The sequence below is a fragment of the Ailuropoda melanoleuca genome, chromosome 19, assembly GCF_002007445.2.
Source record: "Ailuropoda melanoleuca isolate Jingjing chromosome 19, ASM200744v2, whole genome shotgun sequence".
NCBI classification, from domain to species: Eukaryota; Metazoa; Chordata; class Mammalia; order Carnivora; family Ursidae; genus Ailuropoda; species Ailuropoda melanoleuca.
The window spans coordinates 14,638,171-14,664,629 of NC_048236.1; the positions used below are offsets into that span (position 1 = coordinate 14,638,171).

The 26,459-nt window shown below is 38.2% G+C and overlaps 1 protein-coding gene across 2 annotated transcripts in view; it reads left to right on the forward strand.

The window, feature by feature from the left end:
- Positions 1 to 4,622: 4,622 nt before the first annotated feature.
- PRIM2 (DNA primase subunit 2) overlaps positions 4,623 to 26,459 on the forward strand; it is a 302,377-nt gene continuing 280,540 nt past the window's right edge. The window contains exons 1-5 of one of the 2 annotated variants that reach the window (XM_034648298.1): positions 4,623 to 4,716; positions 5,472 to 5,633; positions 7,663 to 7,766; positions 10,828 to 10,907; positions 12,276 to 12,396. In XM_034648298.1, coding sequence (XP_034504189.1) covers positions 5,480 to 5,633; positions 7,663 to 7,766; positions 10,828 to 10,907; positions 12,276 to 12,396 — 459 coding nt within the window. In that variant the 5' untranslated portion in view covers positions 4,623 to 4,716; positions 5,472 to 5,479. Of the gene's footprint in view, positions 4,746 to 5,471; positions 5,634 to 7,662; positions 7,767 to 10,827; positions 10,908 to 12,275; positions 12,397 to 26,459 lie in introns of both variants that reach the window. The other variant, XM_034648299.1, reaches the window with a different exon arrangement.

The window sequence follows — 26,459 nt, forward strand, 5'->3', positions numbered from 1 at the left end:
TCAGGCTGTATAATGGATGTGTGCTATATCAAGTTTCTTCATAGGTGTGGGTCCATTTCCAGTTTCTCTTTTCTGTTTCTTTGATCTATTCCTGTTCCAATATCACATTGTCTTTAATACAACAGAACTATGATATGCCTTCCATCTGCCTGAAGTGCTATTCTCCTAAAGGTACATGTGACTAAATCCCTAATTTTCTTCTGGTCTCTGCTTCATGGTCATGTCCATAACCAGTCTTTCCTGGCTACCTTTTCTAAAATTTCAGTGCCTCCTCAAAAAACTTTATACCCTCCTACTCGGCTTTATTCTTTCCACTTAGCAGTTATTATTTAATATAATAATGTGTATACTTCTCTTGTTTGTTATCTACCTTTCCCACTAGAACAAAAGGTTTATGAGCGCGGGGATTTTTGGCTGTTTCATCACTCTTGTACCCCTAGCATAGAAAGCATTGGCTGGCACTCAGTAGGTACTGAATTAGTATTTCTAAAACAAATCATATAAGGTTGATATGTAAAAGTGTCATCTTTCCTTCCTGTACTTCCCCTTAAGAATATGCTTTTTCTCTAGTTCTATTGCTCCTTGATACTAGATGAATAAAAGCAATCTGATGGGAGAAAGAACAAAGTGCTCCTTTAGGTTTCTTTCCTTGCCATGTCCCAGAGGTGGGCAGTGAAATGAAAGGGGAGGAGGGATTGGTGTTGGCTAACTGTGTATTATTTTCTGGGTCAGCTATCCTGCTGGAAATCCCTCCTGTCTTTGCTTTCCATGGCAAGTAGAGCTGGCTGGACCTCGAGTTTATAGAGTCCTCACTGGGTGAGGAAATGCACCACACCTTTGCTTTTTAGGGCACCACACCCTGCATGGGAGAAGAACAAACACTCACCTTGATTTACCAAGCGTGAAAACTAAAATTTTAGTTGTAGGTGTGGCACACTACAGGATAGAACTCTTGGAGCTGTGGAGTCATCTAAGAGTGAATGCCCTGTGAGGCAATCTGCCTGTAGCTGGGTAATGTCCAGAAAGGCACCGAATGGAGCAGTGATGACTCATGGAAATTTCGTCAGAGATGGTACTCTGTGCTTATTATAGGCTAAACTGGGGAGCCAAGTCATTCTGGAAGGAATGTGTATGGAGTTTTCAGATGAGGACTTGAAGTTTTATATGTTGGAGCCACCTTTGATTCAAACCATATGTTGCATGTCAAGCTGAAACCCATCAGTTTTTTTATACATCTTTCATATTTTACAGAAATTCAGTATAATACATATTTGTTGGTAGCCCTTGGAGTGTCATACATTAGGGTTACAAAGATGAATGACATACTGGTCCCTGTTTTTGTGATGCTCATGGTTTAATGGAAGTAAAAGTTACGTGTTTATATGTGTTTTTCCTCTGCCGGATTGTGAGGTTGAGGTCTATGATTTATGTGCATCATGGTTGCCAGGGCTGAGCATTGTGTTAATCCATTTTTTTTTTTTTGCTGAAATAAATATATGAAAGAGCTTGCAGTGATTTACCAAGTATGGTTACTGAAATGTATAAAACACTGTTGTGCATTATTGGTACTGTGATGTGTAGACGCATATTACAATTGCCTCTGAATACAGAAAACAGTTTCCACAGTGAGGTAATGACCAAAGGACGGTATTCTGAGGAATGTGTTCATCAAATTGTCCAGTGGTTCATATTCTCAAAAGATTAAGAATGTTTGTAGTATAGGGATATAACTAGAGAAAGAATTATACTATATGGAATTACAGAGAACATGGTGGTGTACATGAGGAACAGCCCAGGTGGCATAAGCAAAGGCTCAGTAGGATGGAGGAAGGCAGCAGTTGACTACTTGAAGGGTAGGTAGAATTCTTACAGGTGGGGCGGTTAGGGCTTTTGAAGCGGAGGCATCACCACAAAGAGACACACAAGATAGGGACGTGCAAGGCCTTTTGGGAAAGAGCTTGAAATGCTATGATATTTCAAAGCATAGGCTGGAGGACAGTGGTAGGCAGTAAAGTCATTAAATCTTGGGGCCAATGTTGTGGAAAGCCTTCAGATGTTTTTCAATGATTAAAACAGAACTTTAAAAATACCATAAAATGCCCCTATAGTCTACTTTACTGCCAGAGGCTTAGTTGCCACTAATGTAAAACATTTTTATGTTTGTAGTAGACTAATTTTTTTAACAGCCAAAAAACTATTTAAAAGATATCAACTATTGTAGAGAAAAGGGTATTGACATTTAAGTTAAAGGTGGGCCAATTTAAGACTGGACTGAGGACAAAGCTAAGAAAAGTTAAATAAAAAGTAAGTAAAGGTCAGAGTGACTGTCTTGCACCTGGAATTTTAATTGCAAAGGATACCATCTGCCCAGATTTTAAGAGAAGGGGAGGTTGAGGATTGGTGCACAAGTGGAGGGAGAAGGAGTTGCAGAGGGCAGCCTCCTTGTGGAAGTCAGAAGCATTGCAGAAAAATGTGTTGGTATGTCAAAAGCAGCTTTCGTTCATTCATTCTCATCAACTGTGAAGTTTATTGCTTAAAACAAAATGTTAACAGTGTAAGCAAATAGCAGCATCATAGGTGGATTTTCTTTTCGACATTTTCCAAAATTTTAAAATTTTATTTACTAGGAAAAGTAATTTAAAAATGTTGTCAATTAGGTAATGTTTTTACAAAATTGGGTTCATATGGCATATGTGGTTTTATGTATTCTGCTGTTAATAGTCTCCTGGGTGTTTTCCTAAGTCAGTATTCTTCAAAAACATGTATTTTGAATGGCTATGTAATGTCCCATGATATGACTCTACTATCATTTATTTATTTTTTCTGGGTTTTCACTCATAGTGTTATGAAGTTTCTTGAACACAAATTTTTGTGTCCATTTCTAAACAGATCCATATACGTGAAGTTATTTTGTCAAACTGTATGAATTCTTTTAGGACTCACAATACACATTATTATATTGTACTCCAGACTTGTAGCACCGCAGTCAATTCGTATGTGAGCTCATCTTACTGGACTTAGCCCAGCGCTGAGTATTTTCATTGTAAAATTTTTGCCAATTTTGTAGGGGAAAATTCTTTGCTGCCAGTGATGAAAAAAATTTTTTTCACATTTTATCATTGGTTATTTGTTGCTGTTCTTTTCCCATTTTTCAATTTGTGTCAGGATTTTTTTCTAATTAACTTACAAAAACTCTTTACACTTCAATGCTATTAGCTATGGTAAACCTTTCCCCTTGTCTGATGACTGCAAAAAATTTTGTGACTTTTTTTAGATGCCCAATTTTACATTTTTATAGTCAAATCTTTAGATTTCTTTGTAGTTTATTTGCATTTGTTCCCTGTCCAGAGATTAGATATTCATGTAAATATTGTTATCATCTGTGCTCCAGGTTTTTCAGGCAGTTCTCATGCTTTCAGGTGTCTTCTTTGTACCAGGTTATGTTAATTATGTTGCCTGATAGAGGAAAGGATTAAAGTGAGGCACTGCTGTCGTAACGTGGAATTAGTGCTGTATGCTGGTTAGCACGGTGGTGCTTGGAGATAGTCTCCTTCACTTTGAACCTGGCTATGTCACTTAGGTGATCTTTGAAGTCACTTAACTCCTTTCCCTGTTCCACGGTTTCCTTATCTGTAAAATGGGTTAATAATACGACTTACCTCATAAAGTTATGAGAATAAAATGAATTGATACAGAAATCACAGAACACGTCCTGATAAAAGTCAGTGCTAGCCAGTTTGGTCCATGATGAATAGAAGTGAAGTTTGGTATTATTTCGATATATTTTGCATCTCTAAAAATCTGAACATTTCATTTCAAATTGCTCTTCACCTGCACAGATTACCTTTGCTAGATATTTCCTCAGCCACTTTAGTGAGGCACGCCTCCTAGAGGCCACAAGTGAAGCTTATTTCCAGCTCTTGAAAACCCTACAATCTCAGTTGATGTGGCTCTGACTGACCGCTTCTGATGGACCGCTGCTTCTTCCCTCTGAGCCTCATCTCTTCTAATTTCTGTAGGCTCCGGAGAGATTTCTGCGTGTGTGCATTCATGCATTCTAGATCCAGTAATTTTGCGGGGCGTGGGCGCGGGAGAACTGAAGGCAGAATCTGTCTTTACCGGACTTACCGTCCCATAGGAAAAAACAAAACGTATTGTACATAGATGGGCAAACTAATGTTCGTCTTTTAGCTTCTATTTTCTCATGGGGGTAAAATGGGAGTGATACAACCTACCTTACAGGACCGCTGAAAGATTAAACAAGAAAAAACACAGCCCTTAATAGTGAGTCAGGTGCGAAAGGAGCTCGGTAAACGCCTATTCCTCCATTCCTCCGCTAGCGTCAGAGTGATCAGTCTAGCCGTGCGGGTTAAAGCTCCATACTCTCGGGAGCGTGGAAATTTCTGCCGCTAGCCTTTCAGTACCCCAGTTTCAATCATAAAAAGCTACCGGCCATACATACAGGAGGTGCAGTTTATAATTCGGAAGCACAAGCGACCATATTTAAACCGAAAGCTGACCAAGTGGGTTGAACGCTCTCAGAAAGCCGGAAGCGCCGCATGGAGCATGCACAGGGCGCGCGCAGGGTGGGCGGGACGTTCGGAGGGCGGGCTTTGTGATCCCGTTACTTCCGTTTCCGATCCCATATGAACTCTCCCGCCATCTGAGAAAAGCGTCTGTTGGTGTTTGCGTCTTTTGTATTTTGTGTGGTTGCAGGTAAGAGGATCTCCTGCGGCTTAAGGACGGTCAGTAATCTTGCTGTTGAGGCTTGCAAGTGGGGAAAGAAGGGAGAGCACTTTGCGAGCGGGGAGAGCCGAAGGATGACATGGTGGGGTGGGGGTATTGGGAATTGGTTGGTTGGGACAGAGACGCAGGTGCCAGCGATTAGAGGAGATAGAAGCTTCGCTGGAGAAGGGCTCGGGCAGGATAGAGGGGGGTACTTTTTATAAGGAGCTTGTGGCTGCTTCCTACAAGGAGTTCGGAAAGACTGGATTAGAAAGACGTGTTCTGTTTCCCAGGGTCATGAGATAGGAAGTAACTGGACCCGGTCCATTAAGTCTCTTCTCTGGAAACCAGAACCTACCATGCTTTTCTCCAAATTCACGATTGCAACCCATATAAAATCTCATCTTAACTCTTGGGACTGCAGAGATCCAAGGGCGGTGACACACAGACCTATAGTGAACAGGCAACGTAGCCACACTTTGATATTGGAAGTTATGACCACCACCTGCATTTTATCTTGCACGCATCGCCCCCCACTCTCATTACAGAATAGTTGCAGGTGTGTTGTAGAAAATCTGGAAAATAACAGACATTTTACCCAGGGATAACCACTGTTAACATTTTATGCATACCCTTCAGGGTTTTGTTTGTTTTTTTTTTTTTTTTGTGTATGTGAAGTTATTTTTTGCATTTGTTGTTTTTAACTCCATTTGCCATTATTTTAACCATTTTATATTTCCTTCCAGGTAATGAGATGCAGTTTTCTGGAGGAAAGCGGAAAAAACTGAGGTTGACAGGTGACCAAAGGACTGTTTCCTACCCTCATAGCCTTCAGTTTTACCTGGAGCCACCTTCTGAAAGCATATCTTTGATCGAGTTCGAAAGCTTGGCTATCGATAGAGTTAAATGTGAGTGATATTTGAATTAGAGTTTTTTTTTTTTTTTTTAAGATTTTTATTTATTTATGACACAGAGAGAGACAGCCAGCGAGAGAGGGAACACAAGCAGGGGGAGTGGGAGAGGAAGAAGCAGGCTCACAGCAGAAGAGCCCGATGTTGGGGCTCGATCCCACAACGCCGGGATCACGCCCTGAGCCGAAGGCAAACGCTTAACCGCTGTGCCACCCAGGCGCCCCTGAATTAGAGTTTATATATTATTGAGAACTTCACTTACGCTTTGGGGTAATGAGTAAGGGTAATTTATTTCCTTCATTTAGTTAATTCAAGAAATATTTACCGAGGGCTTGCTATTTTATTTACTGTATAGTGTATATTTGAGTGCCACTATATTCTAGGTTGGGTGGGAATTTCAGATGAATAATGTAATTCTCATATTCGTTGAAGCTGTATTCTAGTACATAGATACAGACATCCAAAATAATCATAATTTAGTATTTTAAGTGTCTTAGTAGAGGTAAATAGTAATGTTCTTGAAACAGGTGGGAGTGACTAAGACTAATTAAGTAAGGCTGCTTACAGAGGTTGAAATGTTATCTGGACTTTGAAGGATGAGTAGAAATTTCTCAAAAGTAAAAGCTTTTTTCAAGTTGGGATAATGGACTGTACAGAGGCTTGGAGGCACGAGAGAGAATGTTATATTTGAGGGAACAGTAACAAGTTTAGGTTAGGTGGAGAAGAATGGATAACCAAGGGCATTTTGTGCCAAGCTAATGGTGTAATATTGGGGTGTAAGAAGGATGTGGCAGTTTTACACAGGCACTGTTTACTGTACACTGTTTATTCTCTGTGTGGTAGCGAAAGAAAGAAAGAAACTAGGCATGAACGGAAACAGAAATAATAGTAGTGTCTTCTGAGTTTGTTTCAGAATATCCTTGTGGGAAAATCAGAAGGTAAGGTAAGATACTGTTAGTGCAGAGTGACAGCTGCTAATACAGAGAGGGAACACTCAGTGCCTTTTGAGTGAAGAGTGAAGACAGTGGGGAAACAGGTTTTAGGAAGCTTAGCAATGTCAGGTGCTTCATAGAGATTAAGATGATGATTGAAAAGTGCCCCTTGGGTTTGGCACTTAAGGTGTCAGATGGTGAGGGCCTGAACTAAGGCAGTAACAGTGTCAGGGATAGGGAAGGAGGGATTTAAGGGATACTGAAGAGTATTCCTGACAGGATTTGGCGAGTGTTTGGATGTGAGGAGTGAGGGGGCAGGAGTGGGAGTGGCGAAAATTCCATTTTGGATGATCTGGTGGTTAGAAACTGTGCTGGTAGAGGGGATGGCAGGAAGAGGGGCAGGACTGAGGGGAAGAGAATTGGTTTAGTTTGGGATATCATAATGAGGTACCTGTGGGGCATGGGTTTATGTTTAGGATTCGTTTTAGAAGTTTTTCATTCTTGAATTATAAAAATGGCTTTTCATAATGATGGAAGTAGAATTCATCTGAGGAAGGATTGACCAGGTGCTTTGGGAACCTTTGAGCAATTACGTGCATCTATTTAGGACAGTTCATTTGGATCATTGGAGGGCTCTGTTTCTTCACTGTTGTGTCTTCTCTACTGAATCAGTAAAGGAAGGGCTATTTTTTTCTGATGAGTCTATGCTGAGTAGATGAAGCAGACTAACAGCTCCTCATGACGGATGCAAACAAGGGTGCTTAATTTTTTTTCATACCAACATACTTGAATTCCTCAGCAGTGGTGGCTCAGTACAACAGTAATGATCCCCCATCCCTTTCCCTCTGTTTGCGAATCTCTGGTATTAGATTATGTTATGGGACATTTTCTGCACATGGATGGAGATTGTTTTTTTTATAAATTTATATAATTTGTATAATGTACTTGCAGAAAATAAAGCCATTACAACTTGTCATCTTTTAAAAACAAGTAATTATGGAATTGCCATTCATAGAATTTGTCTTGGAGCTTAGTTTTTAAAAATTATCTTGCATTCATACAGTGTTTTTTTCTGTTTTTAAAATATTTTCTAGTGCTAAAAACGGTTGAAAATCTTGGTGTGAGCTATGTGAAAGGAACTGAGCCATACCGGAGTAAGTTGGAGAATGAGATAAGAAAGCTCAAGTTTTCCTTCAGAGTAAGTAAAAGTGGGAAAGAAATGTTCTTCAGTTTGTATGTATTTATATAGTGAGTATTGCTTGTGGGAAAGATCTTGTATTAGGCACAAGGCTTTAAAAAAGTCTAATATAGCATAGACTCTGCCTGACGGTATATCTGCAGTCCACTAGGGGTGATTGACATGTAGTCAGATGATTTTAATACAGCAGGGTTTCTCAGCCCGGGTCTATTGACATTTGGGCCTGATAATTCCGTGGTGCAGGGACTGTTCTGTGCATTGTAGGATGCTCAGTAGCGTCTCTGGCTTCTGCCCAGTAGATGTCTTCAGACATTGCCAGATGTACTCTGTGCATCACAGCATGAGGGGTGCTGTTAGATGCGTGCTCCAGGAGCTCCAAGAGCACATATAATTACCCAGCTCACGTTGGGGAGGTTTGGGGAGGTGTCCCAGTTCTAAGTAGTGCTGGAACCGAATCTGATAGATGTGGTCAGATTTTTATTTTGGGAAGATGAATGCCAACAGCAGATTAGTAGGCCATGTCTGGTAGGAGGAAAACCAGTTAGCCTGGAAATGATGAGAGTAAATTGAATGGGGAGAAGAGGACTAATATTAAGAGAACTATGAAGGTAGAATGAAAAGATTTTAGTGACTAATTGCAGGGAGAGTTAGGAATGACATGCAGGTTTCTAGTTAGGACAACTAGGTGGATGGTGATAGTATTTTGAGAGGTGATACACAGGAGGAGAAGCAAGTCCTTGGAAGAGGTTGAGTTCTAGACATGAATTTGAGGTGCTCATAGAAATGGCTTGTGGATAGTTGGATACGTGTACAGGTTGGAGTTAGGAGATCTCTGGAGTGGGAGAATGGATTTAAGAGGAAGGTTGGTATCATCAGGAGGAGGAAAATATTTGAGTGGGAAGATGATGGCGGACAGGATGTGAAGAATACTAATATTTAAAGTGAAGTAGAATTGGGGGAGTCTGGGAAGGAGATTGAGAAGGAGCTGCCTGAGAGGTAGGAGATCAATGGGGATAACAGTGTCATGGTAGCCAAGGAAGGCTGGAGTTGACATAATAACGATCATGATATAAATACTGATACCACAGGAATAACAACAGCAAGCATTTGCGTTATATTTACTGTATCCCAGAGTTTGTTCTAAGCACATTACATATTTTTTTTTTTATAAAGATTTTATTTATTTATTTGACAGAGACAGCCAGCAGAGAGGGAACACAAGCAGGCAGAGTGGGAGAGGAAGAAGCAGGCTCCTAGTGGAGGAGCCTGATGCGGGGCTCAATCCCAGAACGCTGGGATCACGCCCTGAGCCGAAGGCAGACGCTTAACAACTGCGCCATCCAGGCGCCCCAGCACATTATATACATTAACCCATGTAATCCGGTTAACAGTCTTATGAGGGAGGTACTGTTGTCACCCTTATTTTATAGATAAGGGAATGGAATTACTGATAAGCTTACCTAACTGTCCCAGGCTTATAAGACAGTAAATGGTGGAGCCGAGATTCAAATCTGGACATTTGTGTCCTACATAATTTCAGAAGCTTAGGATCACGTAAGATGAATTGTACAGAATCCATTGGATTTATCAGCTCAGTGGGGCTTTGTAGATAGAAGTGGAAGGTAATGATGGCAGTGTTTGGGGGAGAGAGGTGGGTATGGAATATGTACTTTTTAGATGGCTAGCTGAAAAGACAGGAGAAATAGTTGTGAATGTAGAAGAATTTATAGGAAAAAGAGAAAACACACACACACACGACCAGAGATACTTGAACATGCTTATAAACTGAGTGAAAAAAATCTAGAAGAGAAAGAAGATCAGGGGAGTTTGAAGAGACTTTGAGAGAGCATTTAATAAATCAGGATTCCAGGAGGCAGGAGCAGTTGGGTTGCATGGCTTAGGTTGAGGGATTAGTTTAGGAAGAGGGAGAGATCTTTCGTCCACAGAGATGGAAGGGAAATTAGTACAGTGTGGATGCAGAAGCTTGGAGCTGCAGAAGTTGGCCTGGTGGCCTTTAGTTTCTGTAAAGTAGGTGAAGTTATCTGTTGAGAGACAAGGGAAAGTGGTGTGGTCGGGAGCTCGGGTCAACTAGTGAAGACTGAAACAGATTTTCTAAGAGTGAGGAAAGATGATTATGTCTCAAATCTCTGTTCTATTGCTTATAAGCACTGTGACCCTGGAAAAATTATATAACATCCCCGTGCCTCAGTTCCCTCTTTTTTTTTTTTTTTTTTTTAAAAAGATTTTATTTATTTGACAGCACAAGTAGGCAGAGCAGGAGGCAGGGGAGAGGGAGAGGGAGAAGCAGGCTGTCTGCTGAGCAGGGAGCCCGATGCAGGTCTCGATCCTAGGACCCGGGGATCATGACCCAGGCCGAAGGCAGATGCCCAGCCGAGCCATCCAGGTGCCCCCAGTTTCTTTGTTTTTAAAATAGAGATATAGTAGTGCTTACTTCATAGAGATTTTTAAAAAGGATTAAATGGGTTAATAAGATTAAAAATGCTTATAACAGTGCCTGGTACCTCATAAGTGCTCAAGACCTGTTTGCTCTTACTGTGTTGGACTTGAATAAGGATACCTTGGTGCTTGTAAAAGTCCATTTCATGTTAGAGTTTGCGAATTTTTAATATTTCAAATTCTCAACAGTTGTGTGTTTTTTTTCCCCTAGAGGTTCTCAGTGTTTTAGGAATAGGACTGTAGAGTGTAGCTGTAGATTTATGTAAAATCTAGGTTTTGTCAAATGGTTAAATGAAAGCAGTTGAGGGTTGGTGCAAGAGGTGAAGAGGTGAGAGCCCTGGGTATGGGCTGGGTAAGACAGGAAGTTGAGAGGAGTTGATAGGAAGAGAAGTGTGGAGTCCAAACCCAGGAGTTTTTGTTGATGTCAGGTTCAGTTCTCAATTTCACTTGATTGCTAACTTACATAAAAGTTATCTTGGAAAGCATGTTTATGAAGTTTGTTTTTGAAACTTTTACTTTACCATTGGCTTATGCTGACTCTGTATCTCTTTATACCTTTTACCATTCCAATGAATTTACCTTACTCATGTGCCATTATTCTTAGGAAAACTTAGAGGATGAATATGAACCACGAAGAAAAGACCATATTTCTCACTTTATTTTACGCCTTGCTTATTGCCAGTCGTGAGTATACGTTTACGCTCTTGCAGTCGAATCTGGTATCTTGGGTTATAAATTGGTACATGGGAAGCTGACATGAATTGTACTGAACACTGAAAAACTCAGAATAACATCAAAAACTGGTGATTCATGCGTTGAACACTGCTGTAGCGAATTGTTTGAAGCTGGGTTGTTTACTAAAAAACACTGAAAAAAATTCTGTTGTAAAATTTGCCGGTTGAAACACTTGTTAGCTTCATGGGACAGGCTCTTCATTTGGGATTTGAAATTGGTGGGGGTTTCAATAAGAAGGACTTTTGCTACTGTTTTCCCAGGGGAAAAAAAAAGTGGCTTTATTTATAAGAAATAATGACTCAAACATGTATTTGGTACAGATTTTTAGAAGTTGAGATGCATGGGCTAGTGGCCATTAGATGAAGACAGTGTCCTTTGCTAGTTGGTTTGTTATAATATAGTGCCACCCAGAGGGAGAAGGAGTTAGTTGCTTTTTTTTTTTTTTTTAAACTTTTGTGTTTTTTTCCTGTATTAATTTTGGCTAAATAACATACTTTAAGATTTTTTTCTGTTTCTTTCTATTAATAAGCTTATCCAATGAGAATCTTGAAATTGTTTACTAGCACAAGATTATAACTGAGAAATTATTGACCGTGTTTGCTCCTGGAGTTTTTCTTTTGTAAAAAAAAGCATGTGTGGTTATGTAATTTATGCAGTAAATGAATTACTGAGAATCTGTGAAAGTCACTTCGGGGGAAAAAAAAAAACTAAATCATATTTTACATGCAGTAGTATAATTATTTGTGACAATAGTGTCCATTATATATTTTATGAATTAATATATTTGTTGGCTTTTAAAAAACTGAGATATACTCGCACATATTAAATTTTATGGAATTATAAACTATAAAGCTCTAAGCAGAGTTTACTTTCAGAGTTTCTCTGATCATAATCATTCAGAAATAAAGTTACCTTTAAAAAATTTGATGTTTATTTTGCATTGATTAAACCAAATTAGACTGAAGAAATATCCCATTTTCTGATGTAAATGACTATTTTGTAGTTAAATGCAATGAACTATTTTCTTTTATATTATTTGATAATCAGCTAGGCTCAAGGTATTCTGTATTTAATTCTTTGAGTTTATATTCATAATACCTCTCCCCATGTTCAGCACATCTCTGATAGATTGTGGTATGTGGTGTGTATCTATACTCTTTATCATAATAGAGGACTTGTATGTTTTTAGCTTGTCTTTTGGCATCTTGTGTTTGAATTTTATTTCATAAAATTTTCTTGGATTTAATAATTGGTGGACTTTTAAAATAATCATTGGGCTTTTCATTTATACTTAACATTTCCCTGTCTCCATTTCAGGGAGGATCTTAGACGCTGGTTCATCCAACAAGAAATGGATCTCCTTCGATTTCGATTCAGTATTTTACCCAAGGACAAAATTCAAAATTTCTTAAAGGATAGCCATTTGCACTTTGAGGCCGTAAGTTTAGTTTTGTATCCATTTTCAAATTGTTTTCATCATTCATCCCTTCCTGTTGGTCTTAAGTGCTAGTATTAATGTGTGGCATTCTTTCTCTTTACATTTTCTCGTGAAGTACCTGCCTGAAAGAATAGCTGTTGGCTTTGCGCAATAGACCTTTCCCTTTCCATGGCTAGAGGAAAAGGGACTCATTAGTACCGAAGTCTCACATTTAGTGAGTGTCTTAAATTTAGACTTTATTAAGTATATGACTTTTGAAAGCACAAAAAAATTTAATTTATAAAGGTTCATCTTTAAACAAATCTTCTAGGCCAAAGATTTAAAGCTAATAACGTATTAAAGGAAATAGAGAAGTGGTAGGTAGTATTTATTTCGAATAATGAAATGTAGTTTAGACTTTATTTTAAAACTCAGTTGTTGGTAAAATCTCTGAAGAGTTTAAAAAATTATTTTGCAGACAAATCTGAATGATTTACATATTGTAACTATATAAAAAATGAAATGTCTGGGATATGTTTAACAGTGTAAGCATTGTGGGTGGAAATAGGATTTATGTCTTTTAGGTTGGTCTGTGCTGTAGTGGGAAGGCAGAAAAGTTCTGTTATGGTGGACTTAGATGGTGGTAGGAATGGGTGAGTCTTCATGTTGGTGTTAGAATGAGTGACTTGAGGCCATATAAAGTAGAAGTTGGAGTGAAAGACATTGTTCTGAGAAGTGGAAAATATACCCACTGTGTACGGAAACAGTGTGGGTCATTGAGTTGGTGGAAAGAGATGGCATGAAGGGAAGTAAACAAACATTTGATAGACATTTGGTGTTGATTATGTGTGAGGGAGGCACCTTGCACGGTTTCTCTCCTTTCTCTTAAGAGCCCTGTGAGATTTCTAAATAACATTTACGTGGGTGTAGAAAAGTGTTGAGCCCAGATCATCTGACCCAAACCCCATGCATTTTCCCCTTTGTTTTTAACTTACTTCCTTAGTGAAGTCAGTCATTGCTAATATTATAGTTAATTTATCCTTTCATATTAAAAATAGTTTATTTTTTCCTGTTGTTGAGATGAATAGAGAGGGGTGCCTGGGTGGCTCAGTCAGTTTAGTGATCAGCTCAGGTCTTATCTCAGGGTTGTGAGTTCAAGCCCCACATTAGGTTCCATGCTGGGTGCTGAGCGTGGAGCCTACTTATAAATAAGTTAATAGGTAGGTAGGTAGATAGAAGTGTCCTTGAGAAGATGTTTTTTATTATTATTTTTTAAAGATTTCATTTATTTATTTGTGTGAGAGAGAGAGAGAGAGAGAGAGAAAACATGGGCAGGGGGAGGGGCAGAGGGAGAAGCAGATTCCCCCCTGAACAGGGAGCTCCATGTGGGGCCTGATCCCAGGACTCCAGGATCATGACCTGAGCCGAAGGCAGACGCTTCACTGGCTGAGCCACCCAGGCGCCCCTAAAGATGTGTTTTTTATTTTAAAGCGTCTCAGTGTATTGTCTAGTATAATTTTTTTAAAGGAAAAACCATTTTTTTTAAGTTTAAAATTTAATTGTATACAGAAAAGTGTATAGATCATAACTGTATAGCTCTATGAAGTATCACAAAGTGATCGTTACCAAAGTTAAGAAATGGAACATTGCTATCACCTGTGCACCCTGTGCCTCTTCCTATTCACTACCTCCTGTCCCCCACCTAAAATTAGCCACCATTGGACTTCTAATATCATAAATTCTGCCTGTTTTTGAACTTCATATGAATAGTGTGTCTTTTTTCCCAGCTTTATTGAGACATAATTGATCTGTAGCATTGTGTAGGTTTAAGGTGTCCAAGGTTATCATTTGGTACATGTATATGTTGTGAAATGTTTACCATAATAAGGCTAGTTAACACATCCTTCACCTCACATAATTACCATTTTGTCGTGGTTGTGGTGAGAACATTTAAAATTTACTCTCATAGCAACTTTCAATTATATAATACAGTATCGTTAACTATAGTCACCGTGATATTATGCTACTGGAAGTTTGTACTCTTTGACCAACATCTCTTTTTTCCCTACCCCCTGGCAATCACCATTCTGTTCTCTGGTTCTTTACATTTGGCTTTTTTAGATTCCACATGTAAGTGAGATCACAGGTATAATATTTTATAATATCTTTATTGAGATAGCATTCACATACCTTGAAATTTACCCTTTTAAAATGTGCAACTTAGGGAAAGGGAAAAAATGTACGATTTATTGGTTTTTAGTATAATCACAGAGTTGTACAACCATCACCACCATCTAATTTTAGAACGTTTCATTACCCTAGAAAAGAATTTGAGAACATTTCAGTATCCTACCCTTTAGTAGTCACTTTTCACTTCTCCCTCTCATCCCTTGGAAGCCACTAATCTACTTTCTGTCTCTGAATTTGCCTGTTTTGGACATTTCATATAAATGGAATCATGTAACTTGTGGTCTTGTTACTGGTTTCTTTCACTTAGCGTAAGTTTTTAAAAAAAATTATAATTAACATACAGTGTTGTATTAGTTTCAGGTATACAATATAACGATTCAACAATTACAATTCTCAGTGGTCATCGCAATAAATGTATTCTTAATCCCCTTTTTGTATTTTATCCATCCTCCCATCTACCTCCCCTCTGGCAACTACCAGTTTGTTCTCTATATGTAAATTTGTTTTTGGTTTCTCGTTGTTGTTGTTTTGTTTTTTTCTTTTCTTTTCTTTTCTTTTTTTTTTTTTTTAAAGATTTTACTTATTTATTTGACACAGAGAGATAGAGCCAGTGAGAGAGGGAACACAGGGAGAGTGGGAGAGGAAGAAGCAGGCTCCCAGCAGAGGAGCCTGATGTGGGGCTCGATCCCAGAACGCTGGGATCACGCCCTGAGCCGAAGGCAGACGCTTAACGACTGCGTCACCCAGGCGCCCCTGTTGTTTTGTTTCTTAAATTCCACATATGAGTGAAATTGTATGGTATTTGTCTTTCTCTGATTGACTTCACTTAGCACTTCTAGGTCCATCTGTTTTGTTGCAAAGGGCAAGATTATATTTTTTTTATGGCTGAGTAATATTCCATTGTATATATAAACCACATCTTTTTTATCCATTCATCTACGGATGAACACTTTTGTATGTTGGCTATTTTGAATAATGGTTTACTTAGCACGATATTTTAAATTTCATCCACGTTGTAGCAAAAATTAGTACTTCATTCTTTTTTATTGTCAAATGATATTTTTCTGTTCAACAGTTGATGGACTTTTAGGTTGTTTCTGCATTCCGGCTATTAGGAATAATGCTGCAGTGAATATTTATGTACCAGTTTTTGTGTGGATATCTTTTAATTTCTTTTATAAATATGTATCTGGAAATGGAATTACTAGGTCATAGGGTAATTCTGTGTTTAAACTTTTGAGAAACTGCCAGACTTTTTCGAAGTGGCTGCACCATTTTATATCTTCCTGGTGTATGATGGTTTCCCTTTCTCCACATTCTCACCCACAGTTGTTATTTGTTTTTGAATGTAGCCACCCTAGTGGATGTGAAGTGGTAAGTCACTGTGGTTTTGATTTGCATTTCTGTAGTGATGAATGATGTTGAACATCTTTTCATGTGCTTATTGGTTGTTTGTATGTTCTTGGGGAAATGTCTGTTCATATCCTTTGTACATTTTTTTAATCGAGTCATCTTTTTTTAAATATTTTTTTTTAAAGATTTTTTATTTATTTATTCGACAGAGATAGAGACAGCCAGTGAGAGAGGGAACACAAGCAGGGGGAGTGGGAGAGGAAGAAGCAGGCTCATAGCAGAGGAGCCTGATGTGGGGCTCGATCCCAGAACGCCGGGATCACGCCCTGAGCCAAAGGCAGACGCTTAACCGCTGTTGCCACCCAGGCGCCCCAATCGAGTCATCTTTTTATTGAGTGTTATTCTTTACATATTCTGGATATAATAGGATATATGATTTAGAAATATTTTCTCTCATTTAGGATTCTCATTTCATTTTGATGGTATCATTTGCAACACATTTTTTTAAATTTATGTGAAGCCTAGTTTATTTTTTTTTTTTTTGTCACTTGTACTTTCTGTGTCAGATCTAAGAAGGCTTTGTCTAAAGGAAGGTAATGAAGATTTTCTCTTACAGCTTTCTCTAGGGTTTTTTTTTTTTTCTTCCTTAAGATTTGTTCATTTATTTTAGAGAGAGTGAGAGTGCACAAGCGGGAGCGTGCACAAGCTAACATTCCTGCTACACATGTGCGTTGTTACTTGTTATCTAATTTTAGTTCTTATATCTGGGTTTGTGGTCTGTTTTGTGTTAATTTCTGTATATTGTATGAAGTAGGGGTCCAACTTCATTTTTTTTGCAGTGGCTATCCAGTTTTCCAATGTAATTTGTTGAAATGACTGTTCTTTCCTCATCAAATTGTCACTCTTGTCAAAGGTCAGTTGACTGAATTGGTTTATTTCTGTACTCTTAATTTTATTCCTTTGAGCTGTACGTGTATTCTTACGGCAGTACTATGTGGTCTTGAATATTAACTACTATAGCTTTGTAGTAAGGTTTGAAATTGAGAAGTAGGAGTCCTCTTTGTTCTTTTTTCAAGATTATTTTGGCTATTTTTGTTCCTTGAATTTTCTTAAGAATTTTAGGATTTACATATCAGTTTCTACAAATAAATTAGCTGGGATTCAGACTGGGATTGCAGAGACCACGTAGATCAATTTGGAGAGTTTTGTCATCTTAATATTAAATCTTTTTCATGAACATGGGATGTTTTTATTTTTTAAGGTTTTCTTTAGTTTTTTAACAAAATTGAGTACTTTTAAATCTGTACCTATAAGTATTTTATTCTTTCTTTACTTTTATTTTTAATTTTTTAAAAATTTTATTTATTTGTGAGAGAGAGTGCATGGCAAGTACCCACAAGCAGGGGTAGCAGCAGGCAGAGGGAGAAGTAGGCTCCCCACTGAGCAAGGAGCCCAATTTGGGACTCAGTCCCAGGACCCTGAGATCAAGACCTGAGCTGAGATGAAGAGTCAGATGCTTAACCAATTGAGCCACCCAGCCGACCCTCTTAGTATTTTGTTCTTTAATGTCACTGTAAGTGGAGTTGTTTCTTTATTTCATTCATTTTTGGAATGTTTATTGCTAGTGTATAGAAGTTGAATTGAATTTTGTATATTGATCTTGTATCCTGCAACCTAATGGAGCTCTTAGTACTAAGAGGTTTTAGTGGATTTCTTAGGAGATTATGTCTCACAAATAGAGATGAATCTTACTCATTACTGTCCTATCTGGATGCTTTTTATTTCTTTATTTTATTTATTTATTTTTTTTTATTAAAGATTTTTATTTATTTATTCGATAGAGATAGAGACAGCCAGCGAGAGAGGGAACACAAGCGGGGGAGTGGGAGAGGAAGAAGCAGGCTCCCAGCAGAGGAGCCTGACGTGGGGCTCGATCCCAGAACGCCAGGATCACGCCCTGAGCCGAAGGCAGACGCTTAACCGCTGTGCCACCCAGGCGCCCCTATTTCTTTATTTTTGACTAATTTAGACTCTCTAGTATAATGTTGAATAGAATGGCAGTAGTGGACATCCTTGTTCCTGATTCAGGGTGAAAAAGCATTCAGTCTTTTACTGTGACTTATGGTGTGTGTGTGTGTGTGTGTGTATATATAAAATTTTTTTTTTTTTGCAGATGCCTTTTATTCAGACTGAGAAAATTTCCTTCTCATGTTATTTGAGCATTCTCATCATGAAAAGGTGTTGGATTTTTGTCATGTGCTTTTTTTGCACCTGTTGAGATGATTGTATGATTTTTGTCCTTTATTTTGTTAATATGGTGTGTTACATTAATTGATTTTTGGTCCCAACCTTGCTGGGATATTCCTGGGATAAATAGCCCAACCTTGCTAGGATATTCCTGGGATAAATCCCTCTTGGTTATACTATATGATTGATTGGTTGATTGGTTTGAGAGAGAGTGCGCATGTACCAGCTGCGGGGTGGACAGGCAGAAGGAGAGGGAGAATCTCAAGCAGACTTCATGCTGAGCCACCCATTTGCCCCTGTATAATCCTTTTTGTATGTTGCTGGATTTGATTTGCTAGTATTTTTTGGAGCATTTTTGTGTTTATTGGTAAGGGATGTTAGTCTGTAGTTTTCTTGTGGTGTCATTGTCTAGGTTTGGTTATCAGGGTAATATTGGTCTCAGAAGGGGTTGGGAAGTATGAAGTGTCCTGTTCTTCTGTTTTTTTGTTTTTTTTTTTTGGAAGCAATTGTGAAGGATTAGTGTTAATTTTTCTTTAAATATTTGGTAGAATTTAACCAGAGAATGTATCTGGGCTTGGACATCTCTTTGTGGGTGTTTTAAAATTACTGATTCACTCTTATTATAGATCTGTGCATATTTTCTATTTCTTCTTGAGACAGTTTTGGTAATTTGTGTTTTCTAGGAATTTGTCCATTGATCTGAGTTATCTGATTGATGTGTATACTTGTTCATAGTATTCCCTTGTAATCCTTTTTAAAAAAAATTGAAATATGGGGCACCTGGATGGCTCAGTCAGTTAAGCGTCTGACTCTTGTTCTCAGCTCAGGTCTCGATCTTAGGCTTGTGAGTTCAAGCCCTGCATTGGGCTCCATGCTGGGTGTGGTGTCTACTTAAAAAGAATTGAAATATAATTAATATCCAATATTATATTAGTTTTAGAAATCCTTTTTATTTCTGTAAGGTTGGTAATGATGTCCTCTCATTCTCATTACTGATTTTACTAAAGTCTTTTTTTTTTTTTTTGTCATTGAGTTAGAGGTTTGTCGATTTTGTTGATCTTTTCAAATAACTATTTGGTTTTGTTAATTTTTCTCTACTGTTTTTTCTATTCCTATGTCTTTAATTTTTGCTATTTATTATTATCACTTATCAGTCTTCATTATTTCCTTCCTTCTGTTTGCTTTGGGTTTAGTTTGCTCTTCTAGTTTCTTAAGGTTGAAGTTTAGGTTACTGATTCGAGGTTTTTTTTTTTTTTTTTTTTTTTTTTTTTTTTTTTTTTTTTTTCATTTACATTAGCCCTCCTGAGCACTGCTTTAGATGCATTCTGTGTTGTGTTTTGTTTTCATTCATTTCAAAGTATTTCCTTGTTTCTTCTTTGACTTACTGGTTATTTTGTGTGTTATTCAACTTGTGTTTTTTTTTCTTAAAGATTTTATTTGAGAAAGAGAGTATATGCACACACAAGCAGGTGGAGGGGCAGAGGAAGAGGGAGAAGCAGACTCCTCACTGAGCAGGGAGCCTGATGTGGGGCTTGATCCCAGGACCTTGAGACCATGACCTGAGTTGAAGTCAGATGCTTAACTGACTGAGCCACCAGGCTCCTTCAACTTATATGTAGTTTTGAATTTTCCAAACTTGCTGCTGTTAACTGATTTTTAATTTAATTCCATTTTAGTCTGAAAACATACTTTGTATGACTGTAGTCCTTTTAAAATTACTGAATCTTATTTTATTACCTAGTGTATGATTTGTCCTGAAGAGTGTTCCATGTGAGTTTGTAAGGAATGTGTGTCTGTTGCTTTTGGTTAGAGTGTTTTGTAGATATAGTTTGTTAGGTCTTATTGGTCTGTGGTGTTTTCAAGTCTTCTGTTGATCTTCTTATTTGTTCTATTCATTATTGAAAGGGGGGTATTGAAGTTTTCAGATATTATTGTTGAATTGTCTGTTTCTATCTCCAGTTTTGCATTTTTTGCTCTATGTATTTTGGGGCTCTTTTTAGGTGTATAAATGTCTATAATTGTTACATCTTTTTGTTGGATTGACTGCTTTATCATGAAATGTACCTCTTTATCTCTAGTAACATTTTTTTGTTTTAAAGTCTGATGTTTTGTCTGATGTTAGGGTAGCCATTTCAGATCTTTTTTGTTTGTTTTTTGCATGCTATATCTTTTTTCAATCTTCTTACTTTCAGCTGTATTTGTGTCTTTGAATCTGAAATGTCTCTAGTAGATAGCATATAGTTGGATCATTTTTTTAGGGTAGCCATTTCAGATCTTTTTTGTTTTTTTGCATGCTATATCTTTCTTCAATCTTCTTACTTTCAGCTGTATTTGTGTCTTTGAATCTGAAGTGTCTCTAGTAGATAGCATATAGTTGGATCGTTTTTTTAAAAAGATCTTATTTATTTTTATTTGTCAGAGGAGAGAGAGAGCACAAGCAGGGGGAGGGGCAGAAGGAGAGGGACAAGCAGACTCCCTGCTGAGTGGGGAGCCCAACATGGAGCTTGATCCTGGGACCCTGAGATCATGACTTGAGCTGAAGTCAGATGCTTAACCAACTGAGCTACCCAGGTGCCCCTTGAATGTTTTTCTTAAGAATGAGATACTAAAAAGTTAACTGGACGATTCGGGTTTATATTAGGTACTGGGAAGTGTATGAGATGCTTATTTACTATTGGGCGTTACTCAGTTACTTTTTAAAAAATAATTGATTGAGGACCCTTGCTAAAGGTAATGTTTCAGAGGAAGGCTCCAATCTCTTTCTACAGTGATTTATGTCTTAATGCCAGCATTCTTATATCAGCCAGGAGCCCAGTGTTCACTATGACTTCTTTCTTTCTCTCTCTTTTTTTTTTTATTCGTCATTTTTATATATGGTGCTCTAATTCATGATTGTTTTCTGTTCTCTGAGATAATATCAACTCTCTTTTCAGTATTTCTTTCTCTAGGGATTTAAGTTGTGGTTTCCTCTTCTCTTTTCATTCAGCATACTTTCATACACTTGAACTCCCTCTTCCACTATTTTGTTTGTCCTTGGTGGTTTATATTCTTTTTATACCATTATTGTCATTTTCAGTTTGTTGTGGAGGTAATGGAAATAAATATTTATGTTCAGTTTACCATATTTAGTGAGAGGCCTCAAAGACCTCAATAATTACAGTATTAAATTAGGGGAACAATGATAAAGTTTTTGAACATGATTTATTAATAGTGGTTAACAGTCCAGACTCTGGTGTTGTATTTGTGAAGTTTGAGTTCCCCATCTGGTGTGTATCAGTGTTGGAACTCTCCCCTTCTGGTCCCCCCTGTCTTGCATGGAATGTGAAGAAAATGTGGTCATGACCTCTCTTTACCAGGCCATTTCTCACAGCTCTGTTTTTAATAAGTAACTTTGAGGGATGAAGTAATATCTTCCTGATATATAGAGGAGGCTTGCTTACTGCTTGCTGTAAAAGTGATTGTTTCTCAGTGTTCCTTGCTGTAGTACAAACCCATGCTACTTGACCATTCATCTGTACTGTGTCCCCCAAGGAAGTTCACGGTAAGGAGAATGACACAATGTCTTGGCTCTCTTGATGCTTCTTGTAATATGAGTAATAAATTTCTTTGTCTCTAATGCAGGAGTTTTTGTCTTCTGTCAGCATCTTAAACAGTAATAGGCTAACTTTTGACTTATAGGGAGCATAAAATTCAATCCCAGACTTGACAATTGGCTATGTAATTTTTTTTTTTTTTTTTAAGATTTTATTTATTCATTCAACAGAGATAGAGACAGCCAGCGAGAGAGGGAACAGAAGCAGGGGGATGGGAGAGGAAGAAGCAGGCTCATAGCGGAAGAGCCTGATGTGGGGCTCGATCCCATAACGCCAGGATCACGCCCTGAGCCGAAGGCAGATGCTTAACCGCTGTGCCACCCAGGCGCCCCTGGCTATGTAATTTTTGAGTAAATTTTCTAATCTGTGCTTGTTTCCTCATTTTTTAAATGAGGATAATCCTGGAGTGCCTGGGTGGCTCAGTTGGTTGAGTGTCCAGCTCTTGGTTTTGGCTCAGGTCATGGTCTCAGGGTTGTAAGATTAAGCCCTGTTTCTGGCTTCGTGCTCATCATGGAATCTGCTTGAGATTTTTTCTCTTTCCCTCTCCATTTACCTCTGCTCCTCCCCCTGCTCAGTGTTCTCGCTTTCTCTTAAAAAAAATAAAATAAAATGAGGATAGTTCTAATCCTCACCACAGATTCCTGAGTTTTAGATTAGAGTAGGCATGCCTGGGTGGCTCAGTCGGTTAAGCAGCTGCCTTTCAGTCATGACCTCTAAGGGTCCTGTGATGGAGCCCTGAGTCAGGCCCCGTGCTCAGCTGGAAGTCTGCTTCTGCCTCTGCTCCTGCCCCTACCGCTCGTGTGTTCTCTCTCTCTCTCTCTCTCTCAAATAAAATCTTTAAAAAAAATTTAGAGTATATAGAATTCTTAGTATTGTGCTTGCATATATATTAACTAGTAATGTGGCAGATATAGAGGCAGCAAATGTCTGTATTTGGAGAAGCTTGGGGTTAATTAGATTTGATATGTTTTTGCTGCAATTTAAAAAAAATGTATTTTGGAGACCTGAAACCATAAAAATCCTAGAAGTGGACACAGGCAATAAGTTTTTTGACTTTGGCTGTAGCAACTTTTTTCTAGATATGCCTCCTGAGGCAAGGCAAACAAAAGCAAAAATAAGCTCCTGGGAACACATCAAAATAAAAAGCTCTGTACAGTGAAGGAAACAATCAACAAAACTAAAAGGCAGCCTTTTAGGAGAAGATATTTGCATATGACATCTGATATAAAGGGTTAGTATCCAAAATAAATGAAGAATTTGTACAACTGAACAGCCCCCNAAGGGTTAGTATCCAAAAAAATGAAGAATTTGTACAACTGAACAGCCCCCACCCCCAGTAATCTAATTAAAAATGGGCAGAAGATATGAANTAAAGGGTTAGTATCCAAAATAAATGAAGAATTTGTACAACTGAACAGCCCCCACCCCCAGTAATCTAATTAAAAATGGGCAGAAGATATGAACAGACATTTCTCCAAAGAAGACATACAAGTGGCCAACAGACACATGAAAAGATGTTCATCATTACCATCAGGGAAATGCAAATCAGAACTACAATGAGATATCACCTCACACCTGTCAGAATGGCTAAAGTCAACAACACGAGAAAAAGCAAGTGTTGATGAGGATGTGGACAAAGGGGAACCCTCTTGCACTGTCGGTGGGAATGCAAATTCGTACAGCCACTCTGGAAAACAGAATGGAGGTTCCTCAAAAAGTTTAGAACCGTCCTGTGATCCAGCAATCACACTATGGGGTATTAACCCAAAGAATACAAAAACACTAATTCACTCTTAGGTTTGTTGCAGCATTATTTACAATAGCCAAATTATGGAAGCAACCCAAGTGTCCGTCGATAGATGAATGGGTAAAGAAGATGTGATATATGTATGCAGTTGAATATTACTTAGCCATCAAAGAGAATGAAATCTTGCCATTTGTAACAACATGGATGGAACTAGAGAGTATTATGCTAAGTGAAATAAGTCAGGGAAAGACAAGTGCCATGTGCTTTCACTCGTGGAATTTAAGAAACAAAACATGAGCAAAGGGAAAGAAAAAAGAGGCAAACCAAGAAACAGACTTTTTTTTTTTTAAAAAAGATTTATGTATTTATTAGAGAGAGGAGCGAGTGGGATGAGGGGCAGAGGGAGAAGGAGAGAAAGAATCCATCGGCATGGAGCCTGATGTGGGGCCCAATCTCAGGACTCTGAGATCACGGTCCGAGCCGAAGGCAGATGCCTAACTGACTGAGCCACCCAGGTGCCCCAAGAAACAGACTCTTAACTGTAGAGAACAAATTGATGGTTATCAGAGGGGAGGTGGGTGATGGTGGGGGGATGTTGGGTTGAATAGGTGATGGGAATTAGGAGTGCGCTTGTGGTTAGGAGCACAGGTGATATATGGAATTGTTGAATCCCTATATTGTACCCCTGAAATTAATATAACACTATGTTAACTAAGTGGGATTAAAAAAGAATTTAAAATCGATTTTGGGTCGTGTTATTATAGGAGATTGGAATTTATGGCACTTATAGGCATACTTTTAACAAGTGTCTTGGCAGTCATGATTGGTTTTTAATATTATTCTGGTTGCTTCCAGTCTGTTTGCTGTAATTACTGTATTTATATCCTGTTTCATTCTGCAGGTCATTTGAAGTGCATTATTAATAAACATGCACTAAAGTAAGATATAGAAATATGGAAAAGATTGGAAAATTGTAGGGAAAATTAATGTCTACATTTGTATGTCACAGGGGATCTTATGCAGTTTCTGAAAGGAATAGTACCTTTTGGCTTCTTGTGTGACTTTTTTTTTTTTTTTTCTTCTCAGTGATTCTCAGTTGGGGGATAGGATGTGGGTGGTCCTCTTAGGGGTTTATCAGAACCTTGATTGGCAGTGTATAGAGTGTAAAAAACATGTTTTTTTGTTTTTGAAATGAACAGTGTAGAATATAAAACTTAATCAAGTGTTTGTAGCTGGTACTGATTCACGGAGGAAAGAAAAGAGTGAGAAAGCATTGCAGGGGTTTGGCAGAAAAACCATTCCTGTGATAGATTGTATCACTTTACTAGCAGAGACCTTTTTCCTTCTTTTTCTGGTGAACTCTCATGGCAACTGATACTAGTAATCGAGGCATTTGAATTCAGGTGCTTTTGATTAGCTTGCTCGTAGCTCCCTTTGGCTCTTCCCATTTCCCAGCTTTTACCATTTCATTAATGGGAACATGCACATTTTTCTTCACTTTGATTGGAATATTTGATTTGCGTTTGAAACTGTTGTGCTAAAACAGGTGTCAGTGATGCTTTTAGACTCAAGGCAAAGCAAGAGTTAGGGAAAAGTTACTAGCATTTAGCATATAAGCTCATCTCTGATGTGTAATAGATTGTGCTGCCCAAGCTGAGGCAGAGGGAAGTAGCGGGGAGTAGAGAGAACCGCAAGGCCATCTTGGCTTCCATGTTATAGAAGCTGGGTTGCTGGCACACAGATCTTAGAGTCTACCTGGATTCTATGTTTGTATGCATTTGTTTATCTTTTCAGGTTCATTAAAGCTGCAATGACTTTTTTTTTTTTTTTTTAAGATTTTATTTTTAAGTAATCTCCACACCCAGTTTGGGGCTTGAACTTACAACCCTGAAATCAAGAGTCACAGGCTCTACCAACTGAGCCAGCAGGCGTCCCTAAAGCCGCAGTGACTTTTATGTCGATCTCTTTCTGTAAAATAAATATATTTTTGTTAGGAGGAGATGCAGTGTTACAATTAAATTGCATTGTATTTGCTTTGAGGGAGGAATACATACAGAAAAAGGAATAATTTCTTTGTGAGTTTTTTTAAGTTTTTTGTTGTTTGCCATAGTTGATGTAATTTTATTGGATAAAAATTTGAAGGAGGTGAATGGGGCCAGTTATCTGACTGGGACTCTTGCATTGTATTTCTTATTCTGGCTGTGTTTTGATAGTTTGGCTTTTGTAGTCTGTATTTGGGTTTTTTAGTGAATAGTAGATTCTGAATCTTTAAGGTATATAACAGAAAACCTTAATGTGAAGTATTCAGAGAGGAAAAAACTGATATTTTTCATTCTCCAGTTTATGTGTAAATAATTTGTATTTTTTTTTTTTAAAGATTTTATTTATTTATTTGACAGAGATAGAGACAGCCAGCGAGAGAGGGAACACAAGCAGGGGGAGTGGGAGATGAAGAAGCAGGCTCATAGCAGAGGAGCCTGATGTGGGGCTCGATCCCATAACGCCGGAATCACGCCCTAAGCCGAAGGCAGACGCTTAACTGCTGTGCCACCCAGGTGCCCCAATAATTTGTATTTTAAATCTGAAATTTCTAGGAAGGATTAGAAATGAGTAAGTATTGCTGTCCTTGGGGGGCGTTTTGGATCTCATTGCTGAGTTGATTGACTTAACCTTGGTCACATTAAAGGTGAATGAGTAAGGTCAAATATACTATTAATGATTTTTCAGTTGACCAGTTAGGGAAAGGTCAGGCTTTGACACCTGTCAGCCTCGCAGACAAAGATTCTCTGTGCTCTTGCAGTTCGGAGTCTGATAGCTGTTTATAATTTACCTTGATGTTTTAAAAAATCTTCTTAGGACAGTCAAAAAATATTTATTTACCTGTTTTGACTGGGTTTAATGGCAGGATGCTTTTCATCCAAATAGCCCAGAATGGCAGGGACAGTGAAGGTGAG